Source organism: Nelusetta ayraudi, unplaced genomic scaffold, assembly GCF_046127955.1.
Source record: "Nelusetta ayraudi isolate G7.1 ecotype Tasmania unplaced genomic scaffold, CSIRO-AGI_Nayr_v1 ptg000015l, whole genome shotgun sequence".
NCBI classification, from domain to species: domain Eukaryota; kingdom Metazoa; phylum Chordata; class Actinopteri; order Tetraodontiformes; family Monacanthidae; genus Nelusetta; species Nelusetta ayraudi.
Genome location: NW_027466065.1, coordinates 963,755 through 980,000, shown reverse-complemented (window position 1 = coordinate 980,000; position 16,246 = coordinate 963,755). Strand labels below are relative to the sequence as shown.

The 16,246-nt window shown below is 45.3% G+C and overlaps 3 protein-coding genes across 6 annotated transcripts in view; 1 reads left to right on the top strand and 2 right to left on the bottom strand.

Moving 5' to 3' along the window:
• The window catches only part of slc18b1 (solute carrier family 18 member B1), a 5,974-nt gene extending 5,921 nt beyond the window's left edge, over positions 1-53 (top strand). For both annotated transcript variants that reach the window (XM_076023225.1, XM_076023224.1), the window contains exon 14: positions 1-53. This exon is cut by the window's left edge. In XM_076023225.1, coding sequence (XP_075879340.1) covers positions 1-19 — 19 coding nt within the window. In that variant the 3' untranslated portion in view covers positions 20-53.
• A 110-nt stretch (positions 54-163) lies between these two features.
• ahi1 (Abelson helper integration site 1) lies at positions 164-9,642 on the bottom strand. 2 transcript variants are annotated; one of them, XR_012926398.1, is made up of 27 exons: positions 9,085-9,642; positions 8,861-8,982; positions 8,186-8,769; positions 7,984-8,072; positions 7,533-7,719; positions 7,227-7,419; positions 7,051-7,146; positions 6,771-6,956; positions 6,479-6,631; positions 6,205-6,337; positions 5,497-5,620; positions 5,163-5,392; positions 4,949-5,055; positions 4,693-4,811; positions 4,373-4,503; positions 4,140-4,280; positions 3,842-4,047; positions 3,702-3,747; positions 3,549-3,601; positions 2,797-2,914; positions 2,463-2,521; positions 2,029-2,091; positions 1,781-1,943; positions 1,600-1,685; positions 1,335-1,423; positions 425-1,180; positions 164-384 (listed from the first exon to the last, which is right to left on the bottom strand). XR_012926398.1 is itself a non-coding variant. In XM_076023223.1 (26 exons), exons 1-26 carry the CDS (start codon positions 9,092-9,094, stop codon positions 997-999), a joined length of 3,672 nt encoding a protein of 1,223 aa, XP_075879338.1. In that variant the 5' UTR covers positions 9,095-9,642; the 3' UTR covers positions 164-996. The 2 variants fall into 2 exon arrangements, 1 of the variants encoding a protein (XP_075879338.1); XM_076023223.1 differs by having other exon boundaries at positions 164-1,180.
• A 661-nt stretch (positions 9,643-10,303) lies between these two features.
• LOC142886172 (uncharacterized) lies at positions 10,304-15,526 on the bottom strand. 2 transcript variants are annotated; one of them, XM_076023138.1, is made up of 15 exons: positions 15,347-15,526; positions 14,636-14,728; positions 14,439-14,513; positions 14,158-14,321; positions 13,950-14,043; positions 13,696-13,812; positions 13,257-13,462; positions 13,022-13,170; positions 12,673-12,911; positions 12,408-12,585; positions 12,142-12,310; positions 11,939-12,043; positions 11,795-11,845; positions 11,409-11,637; positions 10,304-11,178 (listed from the first exon to the last, which is right to left on the bottom strand). In XM_076023138.1, exons 1-15 carry the CDS (start codon positions 15,465-15,467, stop codon positions 11,168-11,170), a joined length of 2,001 nt encoding a protein of 666 aa, XP_075879253.1. In that variant the 5' UTR covers positions 15,468-15,526; the 3' UTR covers positions 10,304-11,167. The 2 variants fall into 2 exon arrangements, with proteins under 2 accessions (XP_075879253.1, XP_075879252.1); XM_076023137.1 differs by having other exon boundaries at positions 13,257-13,486; positions 15,347-15,525.
• Between the last annotated feature and the right edge of the window lie 720 nt (positions 15,527-16,246).

Here is a 16,246-nt window from a genome sequence, read left to right as displayed (position 1 = left end):
CCCTCTCCTCGGTGAGTGAGGCCACACAAGGAGCAACAGCACTCAGGCAGAACTTCGGGCAGAAGTGACACAAACTGTGGTTTTCTTTTCATGTACTGTCCTTGTGTGTTTTTATTTTTTATGTAAATCAGTATGTACTAGTATAGTTGAACCACTGGACTGGTTATACTTTGCAGCTGCCTACCAATTGCACTTTCTATCAATGTAGTTCAGAGCCTGGATCATGAACAAACTGTGCCTTTTATCTGGGACCACAAACAGTTTTATATTCAGTTTCAGCAAAACGTTTGCAAATGACTCATCTGTATTTAACATCAGTGAGGACGTTAGCATAAACATGTCCCACATGACATCTCTTTTACAGGCTAAAAAAATATTTTTTGTCTGTAAAAAATATCACAATATTAAATCACACGTGATAAACACGTAAAAAAAAAAAAGGGGAGCGTGTGTATAGTACATTATTTACAGTGAGAGCATTAATACAAAAAGATCTTCAAAAATGTAATTTGTAAAAATCAATCAGACTGTGAATGACAGTACGACAGCACTGTACAAACATTAAAAAAAGAGAAAAGCAAAATAAAACCGTTAACAGAATAACACAAAAATAATATAATAATAATAATAATAAAAGAGTGATGAAACCAACAGAGATGTGTCCGTGAGGTCTGTGACTGTTCCGTTTTTACCGGTTATTATCTTGCCTGCCTTTGTTGTTCAGTCGCAACTTTGTCTTTCAGCCACTTCATCGCCAAATCTTTACCTTAAAGTCAACCGGTAATTTAAGAGACCTCAAGCCCAGAATATGTGTGGGAATTGTGAGAAGTCATAACAGGCAACTAACCGCATTATATCTTCCATTCTTCAGAGACAGATGGTCTTCTGCTTCGAGTACAGAAGTATGTCAGCATGCTTAATGATTAATTAAATAGTCACTCAAACCTTATCAGCATGTGGTGTGTTCAGAGGTGCTATGTGCTGATAAACAACGGTTTATGCATCAGACACAAAGGCCCCATTGGCCCGCCCCATCGGTCTCTTTGGAAGCGGCCTTCTTGTCGCTGCGTTTCCTCTCCCGCTGTTGGCTGACTCGGCAGCATCTGCTTCTGAAAATGTAGACTGATGTGAAGACTGTGCAAGGACTCCGGCCTTCTTTACTTTCTTCTTTTTTCTTGGTCTGTGGAGAAGGAAAAAAAAGAATGTTTGAGATTTCTCAAGATAGTGAAAGCCGTCTTTTCAAATACTGAAATCAGGATGTGATTTCCATGGATGAACAAAGAAGAGAATACTTCCATTAAAAAAAAAAAATGAATCATAGCCGAGATCCTCACTTATTTTGAGTCAACTCAGGTTCCGTGTCGCTCAGAGTCGGTTCGGAGAGAAATCGCAGTTCGCCAGAGGAGCTAATCATAGCCGAGACCTTGCAGCGGAAAATGAGAGGAGACAGTAATATATAAAGGAAATAGAATAATTACAAATTCATTAAAAAAAAAAAAAAAGTTCTTGAAAAAATTGTTCATATGACATCAGTACAGCAGCTAATTATTGATTAATGTCCTTAATGTCACACTTTATAATAATTAACATCGCTCTTACCCTGGTAGGCGTCGACCTGTCAACTGTCCCGTCAGACGAGGCTGCATGTCCCTCTAAAGACTGAAACGCCTCTTCATTGACATTCTCTACAGTTTCAAAGCAGTGCGTGGATGTGTTTCAGAGAAGCGGCCCGTGCAGTGTGTTGCCAAGCAAAATAAAAAATGACATTAAATCCGCTTACTGTGATCTGCCACGTAAGAAGCCAGAAAGTATCCCTTCTTGCCATCCGGAAGGCAACCCAGCCACCAGTTGTCATTGTCCTTGAACAGCACGCGGACCACGTCGCCGCGCCGCAGCGTGAGTTCATCCATTCGAGCAGCCGTGTAGTCGTACAGAGCCACCACCTGGACCGGGGGGGGGGGGGCAGGGTTGCCAGTTTGAGTGGGGACTCTGTGTTGGACTAAACTGACTGCTGGAGTGCGTACTTACCAACTCTTGAGGACTGGAACTTGCGTCTCCATCAGCCCCGACAGACAAGTTGTCAGAAAGGCTCTAGAGAAAACAAAACAGTCACATGTTGAAAAACGCAATAATTTTACCAGCGTTTTCTTTCAACACTGCTCCACTATTCACAAGGGTGTGGATGTCAGCACTTTGTGACATCACAAAGGGCTCTAATACTTCTCCCAGGTGAGTGACATACACCTGCAGCCAGGTGTTGGTAAGCTTTCCCTGCCTCTTAGTACACCAACCAAGTCTTTTTGCAGCAGGCTGTGAACAGAGGGCTAAATATGCTCTTTTTCTAGAGAGCTGTGGAGAGGCCTCTTTTGATAACACTCATGCAGCTGCTTTACTCACAGTTGAAGATGGGTTTAACCTTTACACGCAGAGTCACCAAACACACAACAAGGAAAGTCACTCACCGGCTGTGACTTAAGAGAGGAGCCTCCTTTCAGACGCTGTCCAACTGGGCGGAAAGAACCTAAACAAGCAAACAAACAAGCAAAAGAGCGGCCCTAAGTGCGTCACATTTAAAGCAAAGCACATTAGACAGAGCTGGCATCACTCACGGACACAGGTGTAAATGGTTAGAGGTCCGTCTCGGTCTCTGTGCACGGTGTACATGGTCAGACTCACTCTGCACAGTCACGGCACGCTAAATCTACCTCGGCTATAGTCTTGAAAAATATCCGAGCCCACTGACTCACTCAGCCGTTGGGCGGAGAACAGGGTTGATTAAGTGAAAGAGCCACTCACGGTTCTGGCTGCTCAGCGCTGCCTGGGGGATAAGCTGCTCCACCAGGGAACCAGAAAGCTGCTGTTTGGAATGCGGCGACAGGAGAGACGGCAGGGGCAGCGAGGGATTTAATCCCAGCTAAAAGGAAAGGCAAGAATTTAGCGGCGCTGCAACTGGAGCATTTCAGCACAGGAAAAAGGTTTTATATTCATTTCCCTATGGAGCGGACTGGCCATCCAAATGCAATTTCATGGCAAAAATGCAAGTTTATGTGCAGCGCAAATCAATTCTGGACAACGGCCAAAAGATTAAACTGAAGGTTTTCTGTGAGGCAGTCGCATAATCTGGATAACAAACACCCACTGAACAAACAAAGCATTTTATTAGAACATAAAGTGGTGCCTACAAATTGCTTCTACTGTGAAATTACTGCAGGGAAAAGTTCTAGTGAGCGTCAAATCTGAAATCAAAATGCTACGACATGCATTTAAATGGAACAAAGGGTGACAGACAGCAGGATACTGCCTGATATACACCGATTCAAAGTCCAGTCCTTGTTTACTAAAGGAGGTACTTTGTCTTTTTTTGTGCTGTTTTTTTAAATACTGCAATAAATATGGCACTTTTTAATATATTGATTAAGATATTGTTAAATTACTCCCAGTCTAAAGTAAAGGTCTTTCTAAAACGAGACCTTAGAACTGACCCGAGTTGCACTAACTAACCTTTCTGAACCCGTGAAAATAAAGGTGTGTTCGATGTTGAGACTCACTGCGCTGGATTCCGAGGTCAAACTCCTCCCTGTGTGAGCGAACTCCGTTTTATCTGCAAACAGAGAACAGCCGAGTGCCTGTGTGTACAAATAGGTGGCGCTGCTACGCAACAAATAACAAACAGAGGAGAGAGAACAAAACGCCTGAACTACCTGGCTCAAAGATGTATCCGGATGCTGAAGACCTCTGATGGGAGTCCTGGGACACCATGAAATACAAAAACAGGTTTGGTTGGCGTGCACTGTTAGGCGATTCGCCAAAGTTGAAAGGTGAAGAGAGGGTGTTCACTTACGAGTACAGAATCCAGCTGCTCCTTGACGTTCTGCATTTTGATAGCAAGTCTTGTCGTTTGGGCAAACTGATCCAGGGCGGAGGCAGCAGGCGTGTCTGGGTTTGGCGTGTTCCGAAAGCTCTTGTCGTCCACGGAAGCCGCCCTGCTGGCCACCGACCTGCTGGCCGCCGACACCGATTTCGCGTTGTGCATCTCCAGCTGAGATACTGTGTGACAGAGCACAGGACAGCCTCAGCACGGTAGTCAAAAACCTGAACAGAGCTGAGAGGCGATTGGCAGAACTGGACATCGCCGTCACCTTTGCGATCGTACAGGTACACGTGGACGGGCTGGCTCTGGCCAAAGGCGCAGAAGGCCACCATGTTTTCATGCGGGTGGAAGGAGACGCCGTGGAGAGCCATGGGGTAGCAGAGCTCAGTGTAGACCGCCACCTGGTCGCCTAGAGAAGACCAAATACGACCGGAAAACTGTCAGAAACCTACGGAAAACAGAGCGTGCCGCTCTCTGTTCTCCGAACACCTGAATTCTCACCTGTGTCTGTGTTCCAAACGTAGGCCATCCCGTCTTCGCTGCCGGAGAAGATGAAGTTCCCACACGGTGTGAAGGTGCTGTAGATCCTCTCTCTGTAGTTGGTGGCGCCAGTGTACTTCTTCACCACCAGGCTGGAAAAAGGCCAGCGAATCAGTGACAGGAGTTTACCTGGGTAATTTATAGTTCAAATGTATTCTATGACATACAGCATCTTCTAACATTCATTTTAAAACCCAACAAGAAAAGAGATTATTAAGAAAACTAATTATTAAGCAATAGCTGACTGTTTTTTTTTCTTTCTCTTTTCAGATTTGATTTACATTCTCAAGTCCATCATTCTTAAGACGCTGTCCTGGGCGTGGATGAGCAAGCACCGCCCGTTGGGGTGGAGCTGCAGCATGGTGATGGGGACGCCTCTCAGGTCTCTCTCCTCAATCCTCTGAAAGGAAAAGGGGGATGCTTCATTTAACAAAGGTCATGGAAGCGGTGTTTCCAGTCGATTACGCCACACGTTCTGATGTTACACTGTCAGACAAATTTTTAAAATGCAGTATTTGTGACCAAATCGGTTTGTACCTTTTGGACACACCAGCGCTGAGGTTCCTGGGGCCAGTTGTCGCCCTGCACTGTAGTTTTCCACACGATGATCACCCCTGCGTTGTCCGCAGAGAACATCTTATTTCCTAAATACAATCAAAAAAGAATGGCAATGGAGTAGCTGGAGAAATACGAACAACACCAACAGGATCTTGCAACTCATCAACCCCAACAACGTTTGAGGCCTCCGAACCTTCTGGGTCAAAACACACTGTGTTGACGAAGCCGCCGTGGCCGTCAAACTCCTGCAGCAGCTGGCCGTTCACGTCGTCGACGTCGACTCTCCAGACGCGCAGCAGAGCGTCGAAGCCCCCCGTCACCACTAGGTTCTGGGCCGCCGGGTGGTACTGAGCGCAGTACACAAAGGACGGGTGGGGGAGAACCTTCTGGGCCGTTCCCAGGAGCCTCTCCACGTTCCACTCACTAGTGACGATGGGTGAGAGGGAGAATGAATGAGCCAAACAAACGCACTCCGCTGACAAGCAGAGAGACCTGAGACAAACAGGCTCGGCACAAAAAAAGCTCACCGGACAGTTCCATCAGAGGAGGCAGACAGAAGTCTCTGATCATCTCCGGACCAGCAGAGGTCGTAGACGATTTTCAGGTGGCCGCTGAACGCGGCCAACACCCGTCCGGATGGGATCTCATACACTGGAACAGAAACAGCATAAAATAAGATGAGCTTCCTCAGGGAGGTCCTAATATCACATCAAGTTGGAGAAGGTTAGATTTTCACTTATGGGATCCGGTAATCTTTTCAAAAGAACCTGGCAGCCCTTTATAGAGTACTTAGACATAGCATCTATTCATCCTGAAAGTTTTAGGTTTAGTGTCCACTATATTCTATTTTGATTTATTTCTTTTGGTACTTATTATTATTATTATCATTATTGCTGTTCTTATTATTTTCCCTTTTTCTATTTCTTATCAGTGGGTGAGAAATGGGTTTGTTTTTTAAAATAGGGTTAGTTCAAGCCGTTCTGGCTTATCTTATAATTATTATTCTTGAATTACACTGCATAAGACAATTTCATGCAACGCTTGAACTTGATCCTTTTGAATTGCTGTATGTGTCTGATACAAAAAAATCTAATTAAATAAGATGAGCTGAAGATGAGACATCTGGCAGAGTGGGAGCTCTCTGCGTAAGCAGCAAGTCAACTGGACACTTCCCCGCCGTGGTGTCACACACGTGGGAGGCTTTTGCACAAAAAAAAAAACGAGGCGTCGCCTACCGACAACGGGGAAAGCGTCCCGGTCGGCGCAAGCGGCAGCCAACATGGTCCCGGCGTGAGAGAAGAGCAGCGTGAAGCAGCCGGTCTGGCCACCGCGGAACGACAGCACGGGCTTGTTGGGTATCCGACAGACCTTCAACAGAGAGACGACAGCGGCGCTTTGTATAGTCCAAAGAAAAGGTTGTTGACAGGTAGCAACAGAGATTTTACATTTGACTTGGCAGAAAGCAATTTTTTCCTCCTAATATTTCCAAATATTCCACCCGACTCTCACCTGGCCGGGCAGCCTGCTCCATGCCAGCACCGGAGCCTGGCTGTCCATCACCTGACTCAGGTCTTTTTTAGTGGCCTCCTTCTGCAGTTCACTGTAGGAGGTGCTGCCTCTCTCCTCCTGCAGCGCCATCATGGACCGGATACCAGGGTCCACCTGCCAGAACAGTAGGGACATATTCGAGATTACCCTTTTATTCAGTTTTATTCTAAATTAATTCCGTTTATCATTTCATTTTTTTTAGGGGGATTTACAAAAACCAGATAGAACCTCAGAGAAGCAGCAGCTCACTCACATGCTCAGGCAGTTTGATGCCTTTCACCGTGACATAGAGTGTGGAGGCGTATTTGATGCGGGGGTACCTCCTCCACCACTCCACCACTTCGATCACTTTTGGCTGCCGCTTCGCTCGCGGTGGAGGACAGAAGAGCTGCAGGCGAAGTTTGCTGCCGATATTCAGCGTGTCGTTTGTGCTGACGAGCTGGAAGAACCCGGAAAAGACAGTCAACACTAAAAAGAAAGGACCTTTTTTTAATCCTTAACTGATCAAACACAGCGTGCACACACACACACACCTTGAGGAAGGCCCACGCAATCGTTCTGAAGCCTCGCTCATGCTTGTCAGCATCAATTTTGGCTCTCGCCTCTTCCATAGTCATGAAGTCCAGGATCTTTTTTTGGAAACACAAAGAGGGTTTCTGACAGCTCTGCTTAAAGGTGGACAAGCACGAACAAAGGAGCAGTTTCTTACCTCAAAGAAGAGAAGCACCTGGGGCCTTTCCTCATTTTGCTCAACAAAATAACCAAAGCGCTCGTTGAAGATGATCTGCTCCTGCCACTCTGGCACCACCGACTTGTTCTTCTTGAAGTCAAATGGTTGAGTCATGATGGGGATGATGTGATCAATGCTCTCTTGCTCGTAGAAAGAGGAGACGCGTCGATTGCTGTAATAGCCAAGGAAAACCATTGACAAAGTTGTCATTCAAACTGCAAAACTGAAGGAAACCGTTTCGATTTGAGAGAATCCAGCAACACAAATGAGTGTCTTGGCCCTCACCTGTCTTCTTTTTTTACATAGTGCCCAGTGACTTCGTCCACCACATGGATCTTGACCATGGGGTGTGAGATCAGCAGCTGGTCCTTGAGTCGATCCGTCCTGTGGACGAACACTCCCAGCACAAGGCTGTCATCAAACGTTGGTTTCTGTGGTGCTTCCGTCTCAACGTCGCTCTTTTCTACCTCAACTGGAAAAGAATCAATAAAATCAATCAAATGCTATTTATATAGCACCTTACAGCAGCCAAACAGTGCATTTGAGAGTAAAACATAATAAAAGCAATACTAACAAAAAATGGTTAAAATACAAAATTACCGCAAATGCGCAATTATAAAAACAAGAAATGCAACCCTAAAATGCAAAATACAAGAATAAAATGCAAAAGAATGGAAATCAAGACTAGAAATAGTAATGAAGAACTTTTCTAACCCATTTGTTGACATTTACTTACTGTGCTTTTTCTTCTTTATTTTCTTTTTCCCCTTGGTTTCCACTTCAGTGTCGGCACCACCATCCTGGACGGCATCTTCATCTGGATCCCTATTTGACCAAAAAGCAATTCAACTGAGATCAATATGGTGCCACGGTCGTAACCACTTTTCATAACAAAGGTGAAAAGCAAATAAAATTAAAATAATGGAAGATTTTCACACCTCTCTTCTGGCTGGGCAACTACAGATTTGAGCTTTTTCTTTTTCTTCTTCCCAATATCATTATTTAACGTGCTTTTCTGAGAGACAAAACTCTCTTCCTCAGTCTTCGCCTTCGGCTTCTTTAGACTCTCGTCCTCGTCTTGTGTGATCCGTTGCTGATATTCAAGGAGCAGTTTATCCTCCACGTCCTCCACCAGACTCTCCACCTTTGACTCGAGAGCTGCTTTGCTTTTTGCCCGCTTACTTTTTTGTTTCAGTTCCTTGACTCTGCCTTCATCGTAGTGCTCCAAAGAGACCTCAGATTTGGAGGCATCCTGGACCTCCTGCTGGATGCAATCTGACGGGTCATCAGGAGCAGGAAGGGACGGAAGTTCCCTTCTTGATTTTCTCTTGCCTTTAGAAGCTTGAAGCTCCTCTTGGTTCCGACTGTTGTTGATATTGATCTTTTCTGTCGTTTCCCACTCTCTTCGTTTGTTCTTGGTGTAGCGAGGGCTGCCCTGTTCAGGGTCATAGGTGTTCTGGAGGATGGTCTCGTCCTCTTCGGTGTCTTTCTCAAGATTGAGATTCTTTTTGAAATTCTCGAGCTTTAAAGATAAAATTACGATATGTTAAGTTTAAGTATAAGTTTAATATAAAGACTACTATAGACAGATTTGAAGATATCAGCAGACATACCGCAATCGTCTCTTCAGTCTCATCTCGCTTCTTTTTAACTTTCTTCTTTTTCTCTAGGTCGGTGTATTTCTTAAACACCTCATTGAATCTTTCCCGTGTTTGCGCTAAATCTTCTTTCTCACCTGTGAAAAGATTCCACAATTCATCATACCAACAGTTTTAGGCTTTATAAGCTTTTCGCTCTCTCGCATTGTATATAAATACTTTTTAAAATGAACACTCACCTGCTGGCATTATAAGGCGCCGAAATGTCCCACGTTCTGAAGGCAAACGGAGAGTAATCCTAGGAGTGGGGCTTTCATTCTAAAAAAATACATAACGTCAACAGAAATGGATGATATTTCTACAACAGAGACGAGTGTGGCTGGCTATGAGCCATTTTCAGCGACCACACAGACACAGAGAACGGTACACGATGACAAGCAATGTTTAGCCGCATTTGATTTTTTTTTTTTTTTTTTTTCTTTCCCCCCGAGGTAACGACAATCTTGAAACTAATCAGTGAAACGTAAACACGAGGGACCGTTAGCCAGGTTGGACGGCGGCATGCTAATTGCTAACGTCAGCAAACCTTACAGCCATCTTGAGCTTATTATATGTGTTACGGTATCATTTAGAGTCGTTTAAAGGGCTACTAAAGATTTCGAAACATTGCCAGACACATCGCACTCGTTTGAGAAGCGGCCGGGAGAACCAGTTGGCAGCGGAGGCTAACAACGTCCAACACACCCTGCAGTGATTAGCTGTCCTCTTAACTTCAGCAGCAACGCCACGACCGTTTCCAAGTCAACCAGGGGAAGGCTGGGCGCGGGGGGCGGGACGAGGTAGCCATGTTCTTGACGTAGCAACATAAACAACAAAATGACCCAATGAAAATTGAGAACGGACCTGCGGTACGCATGCGCGTTGAGATTGGCCTGCATTTTTCTTTGAATCTTTTTTTCTTTTTCTTTTCTTTTTTAAACAAATAATTGTATTTCATTTAAATCATATCATGCTAATCTATAGCTGAATCACATAACGTGAGGATATTGCTAAAAACAAATACATGTATTTTCGCATTGTATATCTTTTATTTATGAAAACATTAATATTAATACTGATACATAATAGAACTAATTTGTAGTCAGGAGTGGTTATTACTAGCTGGGTAACATGACATTCAAGCTTTCGAAATGTGATCTATTTTTGAACAAAATTATATCTAAAAACAAGAAGAGATTAAAGTACGCAATACAAATAGAATTGTTTTATCGCATTTAAACAGTCATTTTATGAGACAAGAAACCAGGGGACAGCTGTTCTAAATGAATAGGTCCTTTCTCCATTCTCAAATAATTTTAGATTATACACATCAACAGTATTTTCAGATTTGCTTTATTAAAAGTTCTATTATTGTTATGAAGTCTAGAGTCCACAAGTTGGGTAAAAACAAACCAGAGACGCAGCATAGAATCAACTTTAATTAACTATGGCAGACATATTAAACAATTCCAAACAGTGTAACAAATGAATGCTATAAGCAAGACTTAAACTATAAAGATCAAACACTGATAGTCAGATACATAAGCTTTTCCTAAGTTTTCATAAGCTTTCAATCAATTAAAATAAAATAACTGTTGAACGCTCTGAAGAGTGACCATACTTATCAAAGCAACGGTCAGTGCAATATTTGATTTGTGCAATTCATCCTTGGATACAACACTCAAAAAATTTAAGCAAAGTCTTATTTGGAAACTAGATTTCTTAGCAGCATTTAAATAGAGGATTGCTATACATTACAAAATCATACAGAAATATATGAATTCATAAAGGGAAGGGAGTAAAACACATGTTCTCAATGCTAACAGCCACTAGAGCTATTATAATCCACTGTGACAAATCAAAGGCAAGGTGCTTTTTTGGCATAAAAATATTAGGAATAAGCAGAAAGCATATGGCTGATACATGTTGTAAATATTGGCATGGCTATTCCTAGTATTTCACATAGGCAACTTCACCCAGCGTGCTCTTATTACCACAGTCTACATCTACTGCTGTTAGGCTAGTTATAATTTCAGGAAAACCTGAGAAATAAAACAAAATAAATAACTTGCCCAGTATTTGTGCTACTGGTTTCACGCGGAAAAAAGTCAAAAAAATCAAATGCTGATGTACTGAATGAGAGCCGGGGCTGTAGCTTTTACATGCTCGTTAAAGGGCGGCGGCGGCAGCAGCATGCCTGTGATGCAGCACTTCCTGCGGTTCACTGAGAAAAACGTGGCTCTCCATCGAAGCTCTTTGAAAACCTGGCCGCCCTGAAAGTGCTCAGATGACCTCTGCATGAAAGAGGAACACAAAACTGAGTATAATATACTGTATATATTTGGAGTTGGAAAGTTGATAAATGTTGCATATCTATACAGTTTTTTTCCTCGTGTACAAAAATCCACATATTCGTACACTATATGACACAAAGTGCTCACTGTTTGGTCCACAAGATTGGCCACTGTCAATTGCATTTTTAATTATATGGGATCTTTAAACTGGTTTCAAGTTGATACTTCACCTGCTCGCTGGTGAGTCTGGATCTCCTCCAGGCCCGTTAGGGTCCTCAGCGACCTGCGTTCTTTGAAGGCCACCACAGGCACCATGTCATCCTCGTTAGTCAGTCCCAGCTGTAAGGTCTTCGTGCCCACCGGCAGCTGGGCAGCGTCTTCTATGGTGCCATTATGCACAGGCTCTGTGTTTTCCTTTGGTTGGGCTGCATTTGGCGAGCTCCTCGCCGATGCAGTTTTCTGTAGAAAAAAAAAACATCAAAAAATTATCAACTTAGTCAAGGGCAAACAGTTTGGCTCTGAAAAGTAAAACTGGTTAGTTGTTAGAAGATCCAAGACATGCGTCACAAGAGCCCACGGGGTGTAAGATTTTTCAGAAGCTGAACAGTAATTTCACCATATCTGGAGAATCTGTCCTCCTGGTCCGCCGCATGATCTCCTCAAGCCTCTGAAAAAGAAAAACATGCTTTGTGAAACGGCACCGTCCTGTACAACGTGCGTACAATGTCACATTTTCACCACACGTGCTCTCAGTCATCACCTTCTTTCTGACTTGGCGGGCCGCCTCCTCCTTCGCTGCGAGGAGTTCTCGCTCCTGGCGGATCTGCTCCGCCTTGGCCCGCTCCCTGGCTTGCTCCTCCTCTCGCTGCATTGACCAAAACAAGCACGAGTATCCATTTGCAAAAGAGTCGGTGGGTGCAAAACGTGGAATCTTTAAGCAGTTTGAATGACTTGGGTTTGCACCTGTTTCTGCAGCAGGGCGGCCTCCCGCAAGGCCTGAGCTCGCTCCTCCTCGGCCTGCCTCTGCTCCTCCTCCTCACGCCTCATCTTCTCCTCGATGAGACGCTGAGCTTCGGCCTGCTGTCGCGCCCGCTCCTCTGTCCTCCGGCGCTCCATTTCTTCACGGCAGCGCCTGAACATATCACGTGTTGTAATGTGCCGAGCAACGTCCAAACGCATGTAGTGTTTGTGTTTCTGGGGAGATCTTGTGGGGTCAACCCGCTTCTTACCTGTCCTCCTCCTCTCTTTGCAGACGCTCCTGCTCCTCTCTCTCCCGCTGGAGTCGGGCTTCTCTCCTCCTTTCAGCCAGGAGACGGGAAGCCTCCTCTGGGTCCGTCACCCTGGTTGCAGGCTTGCTTGCAACCTGAGGAGGTTGCTGAGGTGAGGGAGGAGGTGTTTCAGCAGGACCTGTTGGGAGAAAAAAATCACTTTCAAAAATATCTTGAAAAATGCAATGAAATGACAGTTTTCACGTTGCACTTTTCTCCATCTTACTTCTGCGTTCAGCCGTCCTGATGATACTGGCTGCGTCCGTGTCAGGTGTGTTTGAACGTGGGGTTCGTGCTGGACTGGCGAGTCCCATTTTCTCCTGCCGGTTTTGAACCGCCGCTCGGACGGGCCTCGAGTTGCCAGGAGCGAGGGCAGGGACACAAAGAGAAAGATCCTCCTCGGGGACAGATGGGAGCTCCATGTACAGCGGGGTTGAATGTCTGCTGATGGGCCTTTTCCCAGTCCTTTAAAACCCAGAAGAAGAGAGCTCATGTCCCACGTTAACTTAAGATTACGACAACTTTTCTACTGACCCTCCCACCTCCACCCCATCCCTCAAAAAATTATGACCGACCTATCCGGTGAGGGCGAGGGTGAGGGGGACAACGTTTTGCTTCTGGCGACAGGTTTGGCCCTTGTGTTGGTTGCAGGTGAGCTGCTATTTCTGCTGCTTGGGGGAGCAGCGCTCTTCCTGTTGATATCCGGCGGCCTCGCTAATTTGACCTGAGGGAAAAAAAACAGGAACCTTTGTTGGAATAATAAGACACAATAAAAAAGGTCTCTTTTCAAAGCCAGTAACAACATCTCACCTGTGCCTGGTTGACACTCCTGCGCTGGCTGCTGCTGCTGTTGTTGCGGTTGGGACTCGGAGAAACAGAGATCTTGCTGCGGGCCAAACCAGAGGGCTGCTGCTGCTGCCGCTGCTGCTGCTGGTGCTGCCTCAGCTGCATCTGTGCTTTCTGAGGGCTGGTGGTGATGATGGTGGTGTTGGAGGTGTTTATGGAGTGGTATGAAGCTGCACGGGGACAAACACGCACAACTGAGACAGTGGTTTTTGTGACATCATTGTGGAAAATGTCCCGAGGGGAAGAAATAATGGAAAGAAATGGCAGAAACCAAGACAAAAAAAGGCAAAGTGACAATAAGCAGCATTAGTACACAAAGAGGCAGCGTTAGAATGTGTAGACACTGTAAGAAACCAACACTAAAGTCAAGTGGTTCAGGCTGTAATCACTGGGGGGAGAGTACCTTCTTCTCCTGACTGACAGCCAGCACTCTTGCTCCTTGCCAGATAAGAAAATGTGGGGGTAAGGAGCCGACTGACCAGGTTCTTCTCCCACGGAGTCGGCGGCGGACGACGTGGAGCTAGCGTATTGATCAGCAGGAAGTTGTGAGTGCAGCAAAAACAAAAGATGAGCTGCTCAACAGATGGCAAAAAGTCTGTTGTTGTCAGAGCAAAGAAAGAGAAGCAAAATAGGGAGCGCAGCCGTGCGTCCACTTACTAGTCTTGGTGGCCTTTCTTCCCTGTACGTTTTGGGTCTGCCGGACCTTTTGGCTCTTTTCCTGCGTCTTACGCACAGTTGATTCATGCCGCTCCTGCAAACCAGGCCAAACAAGCACGTCAGCGCCGATGCTCCTCCGTCCAGAACTGTGACGCAACAACCCACCCGATCACAAATGTTGCGATTATTCCACCATTCAGCACTTCACCTTTTCCTCTTTCAGCCTCTGATTGCGCTTCTCCTCCACGGCGGCACGCCTCGTTTCCTCTTGGAGCCTCTGCTCCAGGATTTTCTTCTTGCGCTCCCGCAGCTGCTGCTCATAGTACCACCTGGCCCGCTGCTCCCGCTCCAACCTGTCCTGCTCCCGAGAGACTGCAGAGACAGTAGATGGGGGCGGGGGGTATTTATAGAAAAAATCGGTTACCTTTATATTTCTGGGATTCCGGGACGATTCATGGACAGCGTCGAGGGAATCACTGGTTCACATACCGAGCAACTTCTGCTGCTCCTCCCGTCGTTCCCTCGCGGCTTTCAGCCGCTCGTCAATGTTGTTGCCATTTGACGCTGGAAAGCCAAAGCATTACTTTTGAATCAATAGTTTGATGCCACATATTATATAACACGTGCGTCACGTCACGTATGGCCGTTGCATCCACATTTGTCCAAATGTACAAGTGTGATCAAACCTGCAGTGGCCCGCGGACTGGCTTGGCTGTAGATTTGGGGTGATTTGTAGACAGGAACTGTCGGGCTCTTTGCCTGTGAGTTTGGTTTAACCTCTAAAATGGGAGTAAACAGAGCATGACATGTATCGGGAGACTTGTATTCAATTTCCCCAAAACTGTTGTCAAGAAAGAAAAATTCCAAAACATGTTGACTTTCGAACTGCTAATAAACAGACAGAGATGCCTTCAGGGTGTCAGTGACAAAATAAGAGAGCCATTATGAGCAGGTTTGGCAGAAAGGGCGAAGAGAACATGCTAGCACCTGACTGTCCTCATGGAGCCTGAATAGGCAGCAAAAAAAAATAAAAAAAATCAGAAAACAGTCAGTGACGCATTTGACTGCACAGAGGGAGAAAAAAAAAATCTCATCACATGGATCTACTGTATGCCTTCAGGACGCAGAGTGGGTTTCATTATGTAATCTAAGCGGACCGGCGACGCCTCGTTGCCTCATGTTTATTGACGTTATGCTGAAATTGATAATTGATTAAACATTACACTAATGCGTCATCACAACAATCAGAAGATGCTATGCTGTGTTTTATCATCACCGATCTGTGCATTTAAAAAAAAAAAAAAAAAAAAAAAAAAAAAAAAAAAAAAAAAAAGAGGCTTATCATCAGTAAGATCCAACATCTAAACAGATTAAAATTCAAAATAAAAGCCACTGACCTCCCAATCTACCATGTCCATTGCCTCTCCTCTGGTTCCAGATGGTGTACGCTGAGAGCGGTCCTCGCGACGGAGGGATGGCACTCTTCTGCACAGCCATGCTTGGTACTGAGGCGGGCATACCACTGCTCTCAGTTAAAACCCCTTCTTTTGCTCCCTTTCTCCTCCTCCTCCTCCTCCTCCTCCTCCTCCTCTTCCCCCACCTCCTCCTTTGAATTTCTATTTCCAGATCCCTTCGGGGTCCGCTCTCTCCGAATGCACAGTGCGAGGACCAGCCCAGTGCATCAGCTGCTTGTCCATCTGTGCCTTGCAAATCATCACAGAGAAATAAGCATGAAAACAAAGCATCCACTCATGTCCCTGTGATACAGCAAAGGGTTGCCACGAAGGGCATTTACGTCCAGCTCCTCTGAAAGCAGTGGGCGTCAGGTCAGATTCTGATCCTCAGCCAGTCTCGCCCGTTTAAAAATGCTGCCCCCACCCCTTTTAAACATCTCCCCCCTGTGAGCTGCTCTGCTTTACTTTCAGCATAATATAGCTGTGTCACTTTAATTCCAGCACCACGCAGCCTCCTCGCTAGATGGCTGTGGCTTTAAGGAGGCAGTCTTTCCAGAAGATAGTGAGGGGAAGAATAAATAAAAAAAATATATAGAAGCGAGGCTGGGAACCTGTCTTCATAAATAATTATCATGTAGACTGCGATATTAGATTAACTAATGCATGTAGACTGCGTGGACATTTTCTCCCCGCGGAGCTAACGTCCCACCCCCCCATGATTCCTCCTCTTCAAAATAATTAAATAATTGAAATAAAATTAAATAAAACGCCTGACCACTAGATGGTGGTCTTTTGCATTAGAGACTAGTGAAAGAAGTCAGACTGATCTCTGAATGGTTTCAT